The sequence below is a fragment of the Strix aluco genome, chromosome 5, assembly GCF_031877795.1.
Source record: "Strix aluco isolate bStrAlu1 chromosome 5, bStrAlu1.hap1, whole genome shotgun sequence".
NCBI lineage: Eukaryota > Metazoa > Chordata > Aves > Strigiformes > Strigidae > Strix > Strix aluco.
Genome location: NC_133935.1, coordinates 30,414,207 through 30,431,128, shown reverse-complemented (window position 1 = coordinate 30,431,128; position 16,922 = coordinate 30,414,207). Strand labels below are relative to the sequence as shown.

General features: G+C 49.8%; 1 protein-coding gene across 6 annotated transcripts; it reads left to right on the top strand.

The window, feature by feature from the left end:
• The first annotated feature begins 400 nt into the window (after positions 1-400).
• Positions 401-15,934, top strand: MFNG (MFNG O-fucosylpeptide 3-beta-N-acetylglucosaminyltransferase). Of its 6 annotated transcripts, none has more exons than XM_074826588.1 (10): positions 401-1,350; positions 6,561-6,609; positions 7,138-7,240; positions 7,333-7,486; positions 7,957-8,042; positions 9,412-9,577; positions 10,125-10,210; positions 11,054-11,143; positions 11,955-12,060; positions 12,169-15,934. In XM_074826588.1, exons 1-8 carry the CDS (start codon positions 1,012-1,014, stop codon positions 11,121-11,123), a joined length of 1,053 nt encoding a protein of 350 aa, XP_074682689.1. In that variant the 5' UTR covers positions 401-1,011; the 3' UTR covers positions 11,124-11,143; positions 11,955-12,060; positions 12,169-15,934. The 6 variants fall into 6 exon arrangements, with proteins under 6 accessions (XP_074682689.1, XP_074682690.1, XP_074682687.1 ...); XM_074826586.1 differs by having other exon boundaries at positions 402-1,350; positions 11,912-12,060; XM_074826589.1 differs by lacking the exon at positions 11,955-12,060 and having other exon boundaries at positions 11,054-11,147.
• Positions 15,935-16,922: the final 988 nt, after the last annotated feature.

Here is a 16,922-nt window from a genome sequence, read left to right as displayed (position 1 = left end):
AGGCAGGGTGGGGTTAAAGGACAGGGGCAGAAATGCAGAGCAGTACCCACAGAAAAGGTCTGGGGCAGTTCCTGGAGAAACATCGTTCTTCCCAAGAACAATACAGGACCCTGCACCTTAACTTCACCATAGCCCACATCCATGCCACCTTCTCCTCCTCCCACAAGAGCGCAGGGCTGCAGAGATCAGGCTGGACTGTCACAGAGGAGCGGGGTAAACCGTCCAGCAACAGGTTTGTCCTCCCAGATCAGCTGTTTGTCACCTCGGAGGCGTCCCAGCCTGGCGATGCCCTGGCGAGGCAAGCCCACTGTCAGACCCAGGGCCGCTTCCTCTCCATCCTCCATCCTCCTTCCTCTTCCTCCCCGGGGCTGCCGCCCCGCCCCATGGCCGGAGGCGGGACCGGGGCCGAGGCCGGGGCTGACAGGGAGCAAGAGCGGGCTGCACCGGAGGGAGCAGGTGGAGAGACTGTCCCGCCACACGCATGGCGCCCGGCCCCTTCCCTGGAGCCCTGCGCCCGCGGCTCGTCTCCACCCCGCAGCCTCTGGCTTGGATGTGCAGGCAGGTGTCTTGTGGGGAACTGCTGCCTTCAGTCCAGACTGCCCTCCGATGGCTCTGATCTCCTTTGCCGCCCCCTCGATCCCCAGCCTGGGACCCTCGGCCTCTCTGCTGGGAGTGGGGATGCTCACTTTTCTCCTGGCAGGCTGTGCCAGCCACCTGCCAGTCGTCTCAAAGTATTTTCCCATCACGTGTACCTGCCTTGCTGGGTCATCGAGCCCTCTTAGTCTGTGGAAATTTCCCCGGCTTCACCAGTATCCTTCGGGGCTGCTGTCTCTTCGGCTTTCTGGTCTTCACCCACCCTATTCCTTGGCCACATCCTATTCAGACCTCGCTCTCATCTGGTCCTACCCCTTTGGAAGCTTTGAGAAGGGTGGACAGCTTCACTTGGAAGTACAGGCAGAGGTTGTCCTTGTTCAGTAGGATACTGGCTGTGGTGGGAACAATTTGGGAGCCATGGGCCGTCGGCTCATCCATGGTCTCTCTGGAGCTGCAGTCTTCATTGTCAGCGTGGCTCTCCTCTCCGTGCGGCACCGTGGGGCTCAAGAAACAGCTCGATACCCAGGGCTCAGGGAGGGGAGTTCAGAGAAGCCAGAGCAATGGAGCAAAGTGAGCCCAGAGGGAGGTGGTGGCAGGGGGCAGAAGGACCTGCAAGTCCATTCTCCAGAGGGTTACAGGACTGAGGGAAGCCTGACGCTTGGGGACATTTTCATAGCTGTGAAGACAACCAAGAGATTTCACCAGAGCAGGATGGAGCTGCTCCTGGACACATGGATATCCCGGGCCAGAGAGCAGGTGAGTGTGTGGATTCAGACTAGAGAGGGGGTGTTTGGTAATGGGGCAGGGACGGGGTGACATTGGGGGGGATAAAGGCCAAAGGAAGGGGAAGCTGAGCACTGCAGTCCCACCCAGTACTTTGCCTTGTTTTCCCTAATTCTCAACTTCTGTTCACGTGGAAAGGGGGATGCTACCCAGCAAAATGTTTCAGCTGTAGCTGCTTCATGGGAAAAGCTGGCAGAGAGGATGAAGAGCTTGTGTGGGCTCTTCCCATGAAGACTGGGAGTATGAGTGCTCTTAGCAGGCATCACCTGCCTCTAACCTAAGCCTGACTCTTTCAGCTTGAGGTTTAAGGGATTTAATTTCCTTTTATTAACCTGTAACACCAAGGGCTGCAGACTGCCTGGGCCACATCAGACTGAGAGCACAGACCATCCTGTATCTGTATGAAATGGTGGTTTTCTACCTCCTCATGCCCATAATTTTGCTAGGTTTTGAGCTGAGTGGCTCCCCCTGGCCCTCCATCAGGATGGCCACATTGCACCTGGGTACCCTTTGCTCCGGGACGGTGTGGTGCAGTGGGCAGGAGAGCGAGGCAGGAGGACCTGGAGGACCCCCTGGTGTGCAGGAAGAGTGTGGTCCTGTTCACTCCCCAGCACATCAGCACAATCCATGCCTTGCTTCCTTGGGCAGATCCCCTCACGTGCATGATCTTGAAGGGATGTGGGTGAATATTTGATTTTTAAAATATTTTTTTTAACTGGGGGTCTGATGTTTCCACCCTTTGCTAAAGCAGAGTTTGGAGAGTTTCCTTCCTGTTAGAGGAACTGATGTGGGGCACCACGTTGGTGGTGCTGTGCAGACTGGCTTACTGGTGGGCAGAAGTAATCCCCAGAGCCTGGGTACTTTTCTCCCTTCCTCTTAAGCTGCTCCTCAAGAAAGAAGAAATCCTGTGGCTGCCCCCAAAGGGTGTTTTTTTTGCCTCTGCCTGTGTGTGATAGGCACTTCAGGCCTCAGCAAGGAAGGGGGACGGGGGTGGAGGTATTGGGTAGGAGAGCGCTTGAAGCAATGCAGGGTTTTCTGGGTAAGGGTGGTTTTCCACTTCATGGTGCTGCAACTGTCTGGTCTGCTGCGGTCGTCACAGGAAACTGTGTCCTATTTTGAGCACACTTCCTCTCCTGTCTGTGTGTCCCTCTCAGCATCTGAGATGCCCTGCTTCCTCCTCCAGATGCACTTCTCTCTGCCTGACCTCAGCACAGCAGCTTTTTTGGAGAAACCAAACCCAACTGCGTGGCTGCAGTGACATTAAGATATTGCAACTGGGGCTTTTGGAGTGGCTTTTTAAGGAGCAGCTCACCTTTCCCTCCTTGTGCATTTGACAAAGAGGAAGAGGTGCCTGGCCATTCTGCTGATGACAGAAACTAGATACTAGCTCCCCAGATTCATCTGACCCTCTCTGTTTGTCAGGCAAACAATGTCCAAACCTGGGAAGAGGTGTTGAATTTTCCATACTGCTGCCAGCCTCTAGGAAGGCTTCACAGACTGAGCAGGGGAATAGGAAGGAAGGGCAGAGTGGGAGTGTCTGTCACTTTTAAACAGTGTTTTTTCATTGTTATCAATTTCTCTTGCAAGCTCAGTGTTTTCCTCCCCCCCCTCCTCAGTTTTCCATGTTTTTCTTCTGCTTTTTTACTAAATGGCCTTGGAGGCAGGGGAGTGGGGGCAGGGAGGGAGGTAAAGAGAAGTACATGAAAATCAAAAGCCTTTTTAAATTTTTTTTAAATATACTGCTGCTGGAGGGGTTTTCTGGAGATTTGACAAATTGACAATATAGAAATCTTGCTTAGCTAAAATGAGAGCTCTCAATTTGCAAAGGACATTTAATTGTTGTGGAGCCAGGGATAGGGCACCAGACCTCCTATTATTGCATCTTTATGGAGAGGCATAGGCTTTAAGAGCCAGTATTGGAGATATCCTGGTCTACGAAGTGCTGATGTGCAGAGACTGCCTCCTCCTAGGCCTGACCCACCATCTTGCTGTCTTGCACTTACTCATGGCTGGAGACCGATTTGGTGGGTCCTCCTCTGCAGGTGGCCAGTGGTGAAATTTTAGTAGCTGGCTGTGCTGCTGATGCCAAGCCTGATTTCAGAGCTGATTACCTGCATGATGTCCTCCCGGAGGAAGCAACCCAGACCTCCCAGGTCAGGCTTAGGTGACTGTAACAGGAGGCAGGAACAGCTGTGGTTTTTATGGCTAGGATGGACTGCATGGGAGCCAAATTAAAAGTCCTCTATGTTGGACTCTGTCAGGGTAGACAATAAGAGAGAGAGACATTTTCCCTGAAACTGCACTGTTTAAACAGAAGAAAAGATATGCAGTTGGTGGGAGGTGGGGAGGGGGAAGTGCGAGATGGGCACTCTTTGCTGGACCATGCTCTGCCTCTTGAGAACTGATCCACAGCAAACTTTCCACTGGAGCTTGATATGGAAGTCATTTCAGTGAAAGGCCTTTTCCTCAGAAAAGGTTCAGTCTAAACAGAAGTGTCAGTTTTGATGATTGTTTAGGCTGGGCAGCATCTTGGGGTGGCATACATTCTTGGCCCCAGTAGTTCTGATGTAGGTAAGTCTAGTTCTGGTCTGAAATCGCATTTTGTTTGGTAAAGTAAACTGATTCTGGCACCTCCCCTCCTTTCAGAAACCCCCCAGACACCCAACTGATTGAAATGAAACCCATCCTGAACTGACTTTCACATTTTCAATGTTGTGAACACGCTGTAGATTCTGAATGTGTTCTCTGGGCAGGAAACAACCATAACCCTGCTGAGCTGTTTGCATTTTGGAGGGGATCTCTTCCTGGAGAAGGGATACACTGAGAGCCTGTGAGATGAATGTGGCCCTGGATTGTCAGATTCCATGTCTTTATTCCCTTTTCCTAGTTTTTCCTTGCTAGACTATTTTCTCGATTTGGGGTGAGGAGGTTTCAAAGTCTAGTGTTTATCCATTGCATGGGCTTTTATGTTCACAGAGAGACGCCAGGCAAAACCGTTTGACACCAGTGGCTCCACATCACTTCTTTCACTGCCATCCAGCAGACATCCTTTCCCACCCAGCCATCTTCTCCACTCCAGAATGGAGGGATGCTTTCCATGCTGCATCCCTCCTCAGGCCCCGGAGTAGCATTGATAGCCATCCTGGCTCAGTTTCAGTGCACTGAGGCACCACGATGGGAGATCCTGCCCCATAGATGTTCTGGTGGAGAACAGGAGGGTGGATATGATGGGGAGGCTGCTTCTGTCTACCCCATTTGCCTGCAGGGGCACGAGTGACACCAGGTGTTCCTCTGCTCGCATGTCCCCAACAGGGAGAATAGATCTGGCATGGCCAGAGAGACTTTCTGAATCTCTCCATTAGTATGGACAACAGTGTCTGATGTCTCCTTGAGAAAGACCTGCATAACTGGGCCAAATGATCTCCAGGCAGGTTTTTAGCCGGGGTCCTTCTCGCTCTTTCCCATCCCAGCCATCGTATGTGACTTTGCTGAGGGACACATGGCAGTGGTCGCTTGGATGCCGACCGCAGCTGCTGTTCCAGGTTACCCACTCTCAGGGGTGTAAGGGATGGAGACACGAGGATGCAGGCAGCTGCCTGTGCTGTTGCGATCTCCTTCAGGACAGAGCCAGGGCACGTACTCCAGCATCTCTGGAGTACTGTAGCCAGGTGTGCCATAGAGATCAGAGTTTGGGAGAGCCAGAGAAATCAGATATGCCTAGTCCCCACACTCATAGCCCCCTTTTTCCAGTTATTTTGGACATGTTCCTTCATCCTTGGGTTCCTGCACAAACATGTTGGGTGTCTGCAAAACACATTTCCCACCATGCATCAGGAGGAAAGTGGGAACCTCGGAATATTTCACAGGTGGAAGATCTGGGAAAAGATGCAGATTCCTATTTTAAGTCAATCAGATATGATGTTTATTAGACACATGATTTCTAGTCGGTTTTATATCTGTAAGCAAGCCATTTCCAGCAACAACGTTTGTGGTTTTTTTGAAAATGTCAGAAAGTTTCAACAGTTTCAGAATTTTTTTTCTTAAGATGAAATATTGCTCATAGTGGAAATTTCTGGCTCTGACTTGCTGGCGAGGGAAATCGTGTGCCACTGACAAGCCCTGTCTTGCCTGAAGGTTGTGATATGGTCTCCTGACCCAGAGCCAGGACTTTACCTGGGATTTAGCTAATTGCTTCTTGTCCCATGATCACCTTGAAAGTGGTTTTAACTAAGAGACTTTACCAGGGAGGCAGGTGGGAATGTGTGCATGGCCCATTGCTGCAGCTCAGCTGCTGGAGGGTAATTCACCAAGTTGCTGTAGCATGTACATTTGAGATCATGAACCCATCCTGCTGTCTCTGCTCAAGCCAGGTGGTCTCTGAGGGTCCTTCATTATCTTCTTTTCATGTGCAGAACATTTCTCTTGCCACATTCTCCTGATGGTGCCGTATCTCCCAAATGCTGGGTGGGTGTGGGGAGACATAGACACTCTTGTCTCCTTGCCAGAGTCTTTGGGAGCAATGATGGCTCCTGGAGCTGTCATCTGCCTGCCTCATCCCCTTTGTTCCTGCCCAGGTGCTGTGTTTAACCACCCTGTGGGCAGCTGGTAGAGAGACTGTTTACGGCTCGTGACTCCTTTTTGATTTTATGAAAGCTCATTTTCTGCCTGAGGAAAGCTTTTCTTCACCAGCCCTGATCCCTGCCTGGCCCTGAAGAGGGGGAGATATGCCACATAATAGTAGAAAGGGGGATTAGAGAGGCCTGGGGGTGGAAGAAGAGGATGAGGCGGGAAACGGCAGGGGGCTGTGCACACTTAACACAGAAACAGATGTTCTCCTTTTAACCTGAACATCATTCAATCAAGGTGCTTTTGTTTTTCTACCACCGACACCTAAGCCAGGGCTCCCTCACCCCGTCCCTTGGCGTCACAGGTCCCCTTCTCCCTGTTCCCAAGGTGGCAGGGATGGGGGGAAATGAAGTTATACAAGCACTGACAATTGTTCCATGCAGGAAGGGAGAGTGTGGCCATCCCTCTGCTCAACTGCTGACTGGGAAGGGAACATGGCAGCAGAGGATGGAGAGGGGTGACCATCGCGAGCGTGTCCAGCTGTGGGGAGAAGGGGGTGGGTGGTCAGGAGCAGCACCAGCTCCAGCCCTGAGAGTAACCTTTCCTTGTTTCCCCAGACCTACGTCTTCACCGATGAAGAAGACGATGCCCTGAAAAGGAGAATGGGTAACGACCTGTCCTATAACACCACATCCTTCCACCTTCAGCCTCTGAGCTGCCGTGGCCTTGGGAGGGGGTCCAGCGTGAAGGCTGGCTTTCCTACACCAGCGCTGCCTCTTGAAGCACACCCCTTGCCATGTCCGTGGGAGGACCCCAAGCTGCAGCGGTGATGATTTGGTCTAGTTGGCTTACTCTGGGGCATGCAGCCAACTGGAGGCAGGTTGCCTTAAAGCATCCGTGGGTGGAAGCAGCCCATGGGAGAGCCCTTCAGCCCCCATGCCCTGGCTGGCAGTGGGCAGTGTGGAAGCGCAGTTGGCACGTGTCCTAGTCTTGGCCAAGATGATTGGCTTTCTCCAGGTTTGATCTCCTGGTAGGGGGAAGGATGGAGCCCACATCACTGCAGGCTCAGATGCTTGTTCAGGGGGCTGCGAGGAGGTTGGCTGTGAACAAACCCCTTGCCTCCCACTCAGAGGTCCTCCCCGTAACTGTGCGAAGTGGGACGGCCCTGAGCCACAGCTTTCTCTCTCCCGGCAGGCGACCATGCGATCTTCACCAGCTGCTCTGCTGAGCACAGTCACCTAGCCCTCTCCTGCAAGATGGCCGCCGAGTTTGATGCCTTCCTGGCCAGCGGCCGGAGGTGAGACAGGGCTGCCATGGCAGGACTGCTAAGAGTAAGAGGCACCCTCCTTACTGAAAACCTCTTGTGTCTTTGTTCCCATCTCCCCCCAGCTGGTTTTGCCATTTGGATGATGACAACTACCTGAACCCTCGGGCCCTCCTGAAGCTCTTGTCTTCCTACTCTGCAACATGGGACATTTACCTGGGGAAACCCAGCCTGAACCGACCCATCTGGGCCTCCGAAATACTGCCAAACAACCAGACGGTACATCCCGTGGTGGTGCTGTGGGGGCCAATGGGTTGTTTTTAGGGCTCTAGCTCATTGGCTGTAGATGTACCCCAAGGAGAAACAGGTCCCAAGAGCAACAGGCAACAGCTGAAAACTCACCAGTCTTGTTTGAACGTGGTTGTAGGTGTTGACTCAATCCAATCTACCTAGGGGAAGGGTCCCACATTGCTGCTGTGCCTTTAGGTACCTGTCTGCCAGGAGATAAGCCTGCCTTGGACAGCCCACCTGCTGTTGCCAGCAGGAACTTGGCTGTTCCAAATATGAGGAAGTCAAAATCTATGCTGTACTGCTGGCAAGTCCTTCTTCTGGGCAGCAGTCAGGGGTCTGGGGTGACAATAGGGTTGTGTTTATCCTGGCATCAAAGCTGGGTTTCCAGCATTCCCGTCTCAGGGAGTATGGTATTGTCTGAGCCTCTGCCATTGATTTTCTCTGCTGTTTGTCTCCAGAAATCTGTGCACTTCTGGTTTGCCACGGGAGGGGCTGGATTCTGCATCAGCCGCAAGCTGGCAAGCAAGATGGTGCCGTGGGCCAGGTGAGCTGTGCAGCTGGTGAGTATGGGAGCCTTTGGGGATGAGGAACACCACCGCACATTAATTCCTGGCAGTGTCAGATATGGATTTGTGTATGTGGTGTTTGCAAGGATGTTTGCAAGGGTGCAGAGTGCTGCATGCTACAAATCTGCAAGCGTGTGGGACTGGAGAAAGGATGTAGTGTGTGGGTCTGCCACTGGATTAAAAAGAGGCAAGAGCAGGCATGTCAGCAAACATGATCATAGGATGACATACTCCTCTCTCCCCAGCTCCTCTCAGCTGTTGGTTATTCCCCCACACTCCTTCCCATCCCTTTCAGCTTCCTCTGGCTCTTTTCATAAGTGTTTTCCCTGTCTGTCTATCTCCTTTCCCCTTAATCTGCCTCTTTCCAACCTCCTGTACCTCACTCCTGAGCTAATTTACCATTCCCCCAGCCCAAACCCTCTTCAGCTTCTTACAGTGGCCACTGTCACTTCCTCAGCTTGGTGCGTGGAGAACCAGAGGTAGATCCTGGGGTCTTGTGTTAGCCCAGCCTACAAGATGTTTTCCATGATGTCCTAGGTTATATCACAGGCTATATACACATACACTGATAGGCAACGGCTGTGCTGGCCTTAACCAGATCTGTGCATACCCAGAAAGACAGATCTGATCCACACCAGGTGCCTGGTTTAGCTGAAGCCCATGATATGTATTTTATGGTAGACCCAGACAGGAGGATGATCTAAGATCTAGGGTAAAATGGAAGTGTCATGCATACATAACACCTGAACTGGCGTAAAGTCTGCTACTACTGTGTGAAAATGCTTAAAACACATTTGAACTGGCTGAGGGGTGTTATAGTAGACAGTGTTTCATGCTGTGTGGTTGCTTCCAGTTACAGAAGCCTTAAAATTGGGTTTAGCCTGTCATCAAAGGATGGCCAAGTGTGTGGTGTTACATTGCAGTGGAACCATGGATGGCTTATTCAAGCTGCATGGGATGGTCCTGTTTCTTCTTCCTCCTGGTCCTGGCTATGTGGTCCCACTGTTTCTCTTGTGCTAGCTTGTCTGACCCCTCAGGGACTCAGTGCAGCTCTGCAAACAGGTGGAAAAGTAGCTCAGCAAAGACTGCCAGCTCTCTGGATCAGCTCACCGAGGAGCTAGATATGTATCAGGGACAGCACCCAACAACTGGTGGGACATCATGACTGGGAGTGGTCAAAGAGCAAACACATTCCTAAGTCTTCGCAGATGGGACTCAGGGATTTCTTGCCTAGTTCCAAGATTTATTCTGGTTTTCAGTTAAGTCCTTCATATATCTCCCACCCAAGTGGATACCTGTATACCTCCCTACCCTTTTCCTAACCCATGCAACCCTACTCTTTTCCAGTGGCAGGAACTTCCTGAGCACTTCAGAGCTCATCCGCCTACCAGACGACTGCACCGTGGGTTACATCATTGAGTGCAAAGTTGGTGGGCAGCTGCTGCCCAATCCGCTCTTCCACTCCCACCTGGAAAACCTGCAGCTCATCCCTGCCTCTCTGCTCACACAGCAGGTGAGGAGGGGAAATGGAGCGCGAGGGAGGTGTGTGAGGAAGAAGTGGAGGGGAGCTTACAGACACATTGCTCCATTGGTGGCACTGATGTGGATTCAATCAATCATCTGCTCTTTGGGGGAGGCTTTCCTGACAAATGCTTCTTTGAAATAAGGTGCAGATGTTGCCTGCAGCACAAATGCCAGTGACAGTGCCCCTGGGGTCAGTGGTGGGGAGCACGTGTATGAGGAGTGATGGGAGGATTGAGGGCATTCCTGGGGGAATGTGGCAAAAGAAAAGGAAGAAATGATGATTGTTTGGAGAAGGGTCTTTGACATGGCACCATGTCTGCCTTGTGTGGGGAGATAACAAGGGGTGTAGGGCACCTGGAGAGGCAAGGACTAGCACAGTGGACCATCATGGGAAGGAAGGTGGGAGAGACGTGGAAGGCAGAGGCCAAGCCAGCAGAGAAGGAACCAGAATGGGAGCTTCTGTCACCCAAAGCAAGTTCCTTGCTCCTGAACTCACCTCATCCTCCCTGCTCCTTTCTCACCACCCCTCTTTGCAGGTCACCCTCAGCTACGGTGTCTTTGAGAACAAGCTCAATGTTATTGAACTCAGTGGCCCCTTCTCACCCCAAGAGGATCCCTCAAGGTACAGGGCATGAGTGCTCTGGGTGTTGCTCCGTGTAAGCCCTCAGACTGGGAGGGGGAGGCAGCCAAATGGGGTGCAGGAGGTCTAGAGTGAGGGACAGAAACCTTGCAGTCACATGGCTTATTGGGTGAGGGGCACAGCAGCGTTAAGGTGTTTGTGAATGCTTACAAACTTTGCAAACCTTTTTGGATAAGTGGGAGGAGGAGTATCAAAACATTTTATTTGGACAATTCCTGAGCCAAAAGTATTGCCGTTTATTTCACATTTTGAGACTGAACAAGCTAACCTTTTACCTCTGGGACAGGAACAGAAATGTTCTTTTAAACTCCGGAAAGGAAATTCTGCTTGCTTTTTCATTTTTTGTTTTGCTGAGAAAACTGGAGGGGAAAAAGAAAAAGGTTCACTTCAGGCTGACTGCAAACAAAAGTGTTCTTTGATTTGCTTTCTCTGCTTTGAGTGAACAAATCTGAAGTTGTTATTTGCAGAGCATGGCTAGGAAGCTCCTGGCTGGAGATAGCAGGGGTGGGAAGCAGCTAGGCAATGAAAAGAGCATCAACAGAACCATGTAGCAGGGACTGGTGCAGTGCCCATCTCCCTGCCTGTGATCAGGGTGAGCTGTGGGCTTGGGCTACATGGGCCAGAGCTGGATTCAGGTGTTGGTGAGAGGCTTGGCTGCTTGGCTTTGCTGAGAAAAGACATCTTGAGGTGAACAACCAGTCCTGGAGCTCTGTAGTACAGGGTGGGCACCTGATGTGGGATGGGACATGAGGGAGAAGTCTTCCATTCTCCAGCTGTGTGCTGGTGTTAAAACTGTCACCTGACCTTCCTTTGCTCTCTCCCCAGCAGGTTTCGATCACTCCACTGCCATCTCTATCCTGACACCTCCTGGTGCCTGCAGACTGTTGGCTGGTGATGCCTGAGCCTCAACTAACAGTGGGTCCTGGTGACATCCATTTACCTTGTGCATGTAGGGGTGGGACACTGAAGAAGCTCGCTGTTCCCAATTTCCCCTTTCCTATGGTAGTCTTGGGGTTGTGTGATGGCTTTTTTCATCCTCGCTGAATACCAGTGACACAGGACAAAAGATGAGATCTGTCCCAAAGATGGATAACATAGGCTTGACACATGGATGGGCTTCCCATCTGTGCTGGGATGCGTGCAAGGGATGGGAGCAGTATGCCTTCCCGAGCAGATCAAGGACTGGGTAGTGACTGCTGGGCATCTGGGTAGAGATGGGGACCTGCTGCTGCTGCTTGCTGTGGATTCATCTTGCTGGACTAGAAAGGCCCTGGGTATGGGTAACCCAGTGCCCAACCGAGGATGTTTGATAGTGTGCCATGGCTCCACCTTCTCCGAGCAGCCCCTCCTCCTCCATACCTGCCTGTGCTTTCCCCACCGCCCACTCTTCCCAGCCACAGGCCCTTGGCTGAGTCTCTGCTTAGTCAAGGTCTATAGAAATGGAAAATGTGATCATTTCTGTGCTGAATGAGTGCTGGAAAAGCACAGCAGTCCTTGCTCAGCAGAGGGGAGATGGGCAGGAATTACAAAGGATCAGGAATTCCCCCCTCTGCCAGGACAAAGGAGAGGGTGTGGGGGAGACAGAGTCTGAGATGAGGATGTTTCCTGTACTGAACGTTGAAGGCTTGATCTTGTATGGCACTGCATTTTTCCTTTCTTTTTACCTTCTTGATATGGGGTCAGGATAATCTCTTGCTCTAATTACCAACCTGTCATCTGAGATTAGACTACAACTCCTACCTGTGTGAAAGGAGACATAAAGGAGATTAGAACTGGCTGAAAGAAAGGAGAAAGGAAGAGATGGAGAAGGAGTGCTCAGGAGCGGATTAGAGGTTACAGCTTTATAATCTTCTCTGTGCCCTGACCAAAAAAAATTAAGTCATGAAGGAATGGAAACAGCAAGGCAAAGAGCTTTTTATCTCTGTGTTTCTTTCCTCCAGATGCTAAGAGCAGCTTTCTGCCTTCCTGCTGTTCCTGCTGAGTGCAACGTGGGGAAGGAGCAGGCCCAAATAAGTTACAAGCTTTCTGGCATATTTGTGGAGAGTTCTTTTCTCAGCACAGAGCCTGGCATGAAACCTGGGCAATTCTGCTTGCTGGGGAATGAACTTTGGCACCATTTTGTCCTTGTACACATGGTCGAATGACTGGGGGAGAGCGTTGAAGGGAAAGCTGCAAGGCAAAGAGACTGTTTTAAATGGCAGTTGGTGCCACAAACAGGTATTTCTCTTTAAAGAGTGTTTCAAAACACACTGCTGGGATCTGTGAAAGATTGCTGTAATCTCCAGATGAAAGGACAGATGCCCTTTCTCTGAAGAGCTGCTCAGCTTTGATGCTGCTGATGTGACTAAGCCTGCTGCTGGTGGGCTGGAAGAACCAAGACAACTATCACTGTGCCTCTACCGTTTTGAAAACTGGCCACCCTGTCACCTCCTCCCACTCCCCAAGCACCAGCATCTCCTGCACAGCACACATGAGGTTTAAAGGAAAGGTGTCAGAAAGACCTTCCAGCTCTGCAATGGGGGATCTAGAAATGAATGAGCACTTTAATTTCTGGAGAAGCAGAAAGCAGGAGCCCTTTGAGCTGTTTTTCAGCCTGGTCATTCTTAACCGGCATTTAACCAGCTTGTGAAGCAGCAGAGACCCCTGCTTTCTTCTCTTGCACAACATGCCTTTGAACTGGAAATTCATCTGGAGCAGGGACAGGGGCTAGCTGATGCTGGTGACCATTCCCTGAGTCATGCAAAGCACACAGCTATGCAACCCTAGGAACCATGTGGCTCAAAACAGAGACACCCAACTGTTGGAAGACAGGTGCAGCATAAAGAAGTCCTGCCCCACAGGGCAAATGGTTTGGTTTGAACTCAACCATAAGATGAAAAATGCTTCTGTGAGAAGAAATCAGAGTCTTCAAGAGAAATCTACACTTCCAGGATATCTTTTTTCCCCATTCAAACTTTCAGCTGTTGTTCATCAAGACTTCGAGTTAAAAACCAGTCCTATCTGTAGATGTCCTGGTGACAGTAAAACCAAAATGCGATTCATGTGCCCAGAGAAAGAGAAGAAACTGGTACAGCAGCTTTACTTCCCTGGGGAAAAGCAAAACAGAGGAACTGGAAGCCCACTTTGGATCATGGCGTCAGCTGGTCTGAATTGACCTGGTGCCTTTTGCATGGCTGAAAATCAGATGTTAAATGGGTAGAGTCTTTGAGTGGGTGCATGGGGACCAGTTTAAATCTGGACTTTGTTGCTGAAGCGGTTAGGTGCCACTTCTGTGGAAAATGTCTTGTCTCATAAGGAAACCGAGAACAGATGAGATGTCTAGGGCAGGGCATCTCTTGGGCTGTAGAGAAACGAATGACAGAAAAGTCCTGTTATGCCTGTGACGACAATGCGCTAGAAAGAAAATAGCTTCTCGAAGTCGACAAAAGAAACCAGGTTTTCTCTAAGAACAGAGAGACAGCTTAAGGGAACATTCACCACATGAAATCTGATCAACATTAAAACCTGAGTTAAAATTAGTTTCAGGAATAGTTCCTGCCCCTGGGGCTTGCTGTCAGATGTTGTGATTTTACAGTCTCATTTTCCTAGTTTATTAAAATGTTTAGCTGCTTGGGAAAATGAGAAACAATCTCACGTGAAACTTTTCAGGGGACTGTCTTTTTTTATTCTCCTTCATGATTTTCTGATATGACAGTTAAAGTTTTTGGAAAGGTTCCACTGGGTCTATTAAATTGTGGTTTTTTTTTTCTTTCTTTCTCTTTTTTTATACCTCTTTCTCCCTTTCTCAATCTCATGCTCCCTTTTCTCATCGCAGGAAAAAAACCTCCCAAGAATTAAAAGGGATGGAGATGTGGTCTTTATATTTTACTGGGGAAAATGGGGTCAAAGTCAAAGGTGTTGGCATGACCCTGCTGTTGTACAACATTAAGTGTAGTTCAAGGTTTCAAGTACAGAGATCTCCGCCTGCCCAACACCATAGCAACCAACACTATTAATGATGTTTAAGCTGTATACTGAAGATTTAGAAAAAGGAGAAGGAGGGGAAAAAAAGCAGTTACAGTATTTGAAATGTAAAGTATTAAGTGAGGCTTTCATGTTAACAATATCCTTTCTTCACTTTCCCCTTAGCTGTGAAGAATTTTTATAAGGAAACCCCTATTCGACAGTGCAAAAAAAAATGTTAATGACTATCCTTTCTTTAGGGGGAAAAGAGAAGTTACTTGAAATAGGTGGGAAACTGCAGTTGTTGCTAAAGACTTGAAGGGGAGAGAGAATAACAATGCTAGACAATGCTTCTGTCTCTGGTGCCAACTCCTCTTAACAGCTCTGCTGCTGAAGAAAAATAGATTTCTAAGCCACTGTGGGATTTACCCAACTTGTACCCAGATTGCAGTCTTCAGCTCTTTCCTCAGGCCTCTTGCTAAAGATGCAGCCTTCAGAAGACGAGAGTTTACTAGACAAGCCAAAAGGTGAGAAATAGGAACAGGAAGAGATGAGATTGGAAGGAAAGAAACCGCCAAGTGGGGCCTTGCAGGAGAACGTGGGAATTTCAGTTGTGCATTGAAGTGCTGTGTAGGAGTTGCCCAGCAATAGTGGGAAAGGGGATGTTGCCTGGACCTCCAGCTCTGGATGTTTTTGTGATCAGGACAGTTGTAGCCCACCAGTGCCAGAGAGGATCCCAGCCTGCCTGTGAGTCAGAGTTCACCTTGGAAGAGGTGAGATCATGTTGGTTGGCCCCGAACTTCTTCTTTTTCTTTTTTTTTTTTTTTTTTTTTTAAATAACACTTCAGGTAGATAAGTTGATGTCTTCTACTCTGACAGTTATACTCAATTCTTTTCAGCAGATTTGGCCTCTTAATTTCAATATTTCCTCTGCCCTTGCTTACAATGAAGGCTCTTCAGACAGCCCAGCTCTTTTCAGTTTTCTATTTAATTTCTTTTGTCTTCAATCCCTGAAAAACCCTACAAAACAGATGGCTTGCCCTTTTGCACCACAGGCCACCAGGGCTCCACACATCTGAGCACACTTCTGGGGTGGATGCAAAGGTGAAGGAAGCTGGGTGACTGCTCCATTTGGTGACTGCATGGGCACAGAGAAGCATGGGCCATCCTTATGTTCTTCCTTGAGGCACTGGCTAGCAGCTGGTGCTAGAGATGGGATCTCATACTAACTGGGACTTTCTTCTGTCCCAAATACTGCTCTGTTTATGACTCTACTGAAGAGGATGCAAGAGTCACTATAGACATAAGCAAGACCAGGAAGAGCAGCATCACAAAGGTACAAATAACTGTGTCTGTTTTCACCAGCTGAAGCAGGAATTTTTCCTCTGGACTTTCTGCCCAATTACCTGGGGTTAAAGGAGGGCAGGGCTGGGCTGTTGTTGCTCAGCTGGCATTGTCTCTTTAAGGCTGTTCCTTGACAGCCTGAGATTTTTGTCACTCCCTGTTTGATCTAGCTTGGACTCCAAGAAAGCTGGGAACTCGGCTCTCTCCCTGTTTGAACTGTATGTAATTAATTACAGACCCCAAGAAAGGGCTCCTTGCCTATCTCTCATGTTTAAATTGCCTTCCAGGATTTTGTAAGGCTAAGGAGCCTCTTCAGATGTTACATCTGACTATACCTCAGTCAAGCCTCCCTTGGTTTTGCTGGGAACTGCATCTGATTCATAGTGAACTTTGAGAACAAATTAAAGTGAGTGCTTTGTACATGGATTTGCTGGCCCTGACCCTTCTGCTGCTGCTTGAGAAGACAGTGTTGATTTTAGTGATGTAGGAAAAAGAAGTGCAACTAAACAGGGCAATTGGATGGGGAGAGATGCTGCTATTCTGAAGCCCTGCTTTCCCCATCCAACTCCCAGAATTGGGCACAGAGAGAATCTGCAGCTAGTGCCTTTGGCCACAGTGTATCAGGTGGAGGACATGCCATGAAATACCCAGCATTTTCACTGGCAGAGAATCCAGCAGCCCTGCTTGTGAGCCAAGGCCAGCTTGTACTTGGTGCTGGACAGAGAGAAAAACGGTGCCTACCCTGAAGCACTTACAAGCAGAGACAGGGTGGGGAAGGAGGGGAGGGCTTACAGGATTGATGAGACAGTATTTCACATCTAAGCAGGGGAAACAAGATGGTCTTTGGGACAAGGAGGGCCAGAGTTCAGGAGCAAAGATCCCTCTCCACCCAGAAATACCATGAAGCAACAAAGGTGAGTGATGAAGAAAGTGGTTTGGGCAAGAGGAAGAACCAAAACAAAATCTACATCTTCATGGCTGTGTTGGCAACTGATAAATGCTGGCCTGAGGGCCAGTACCTTGGGGCTTAGGGGTTTAACAAAAGGAGGAGAAAAGAAAGAAAAAGGCAAGGACTGTCTTCCACTACCCACACACTCAACACTGGCCTGTGGCTTCTCACTCATGGCTACCCCAGTAGCACAAGAGAAGATGTGGGGCTTGGAAAGAGCATCAACTCTGTGCCTGGGGAGACCGCACGTAACTTGGCTTTTGTGAATGCTTAAAGAAGCAGCAGACCAGGTCAATGGGCAAGATGGATGTGCTGAAAAGACTCTGCCCATTCCTCAATGCTTCACCTTTCCCACATTACCATCAGCTTTGGCTGGAACGAGGTTGACTGCAGAAGCTGGCCAAGCTCTCTCTGCTTGTGCTGGTGTTTCTTCTAGTGTGCAGGGGAGGACACTCTTCT

What these genes read in the sequence shown, in the direction of transcription:
- MFNG (XM_074826588.1), top strand. Translation starts at nt 1,012, where the DNA reads ATGGGCCGTCGGCTCATCCATGGTCTCTCTGGAGCTGCAGTCTTCATT. An exon ending in TGCCCTGAAAAGGAGAATGG is followed by an intron (nt 6,610 to 7,137) that starts GTAACGACCTGT and finishes CTCTCCCGGCAG; the next exon opens with GCGACCATGCGATCTTCACC. An exon ending in CCCCAAGAGGATCCCTCAAG is followed by an intron (nt 10,211 to 11,053) that starts GTACAGGGCATG and finishes CTCTCTCCCCAG; the next exon opens with CAGGTTTCGATCACTCCACT.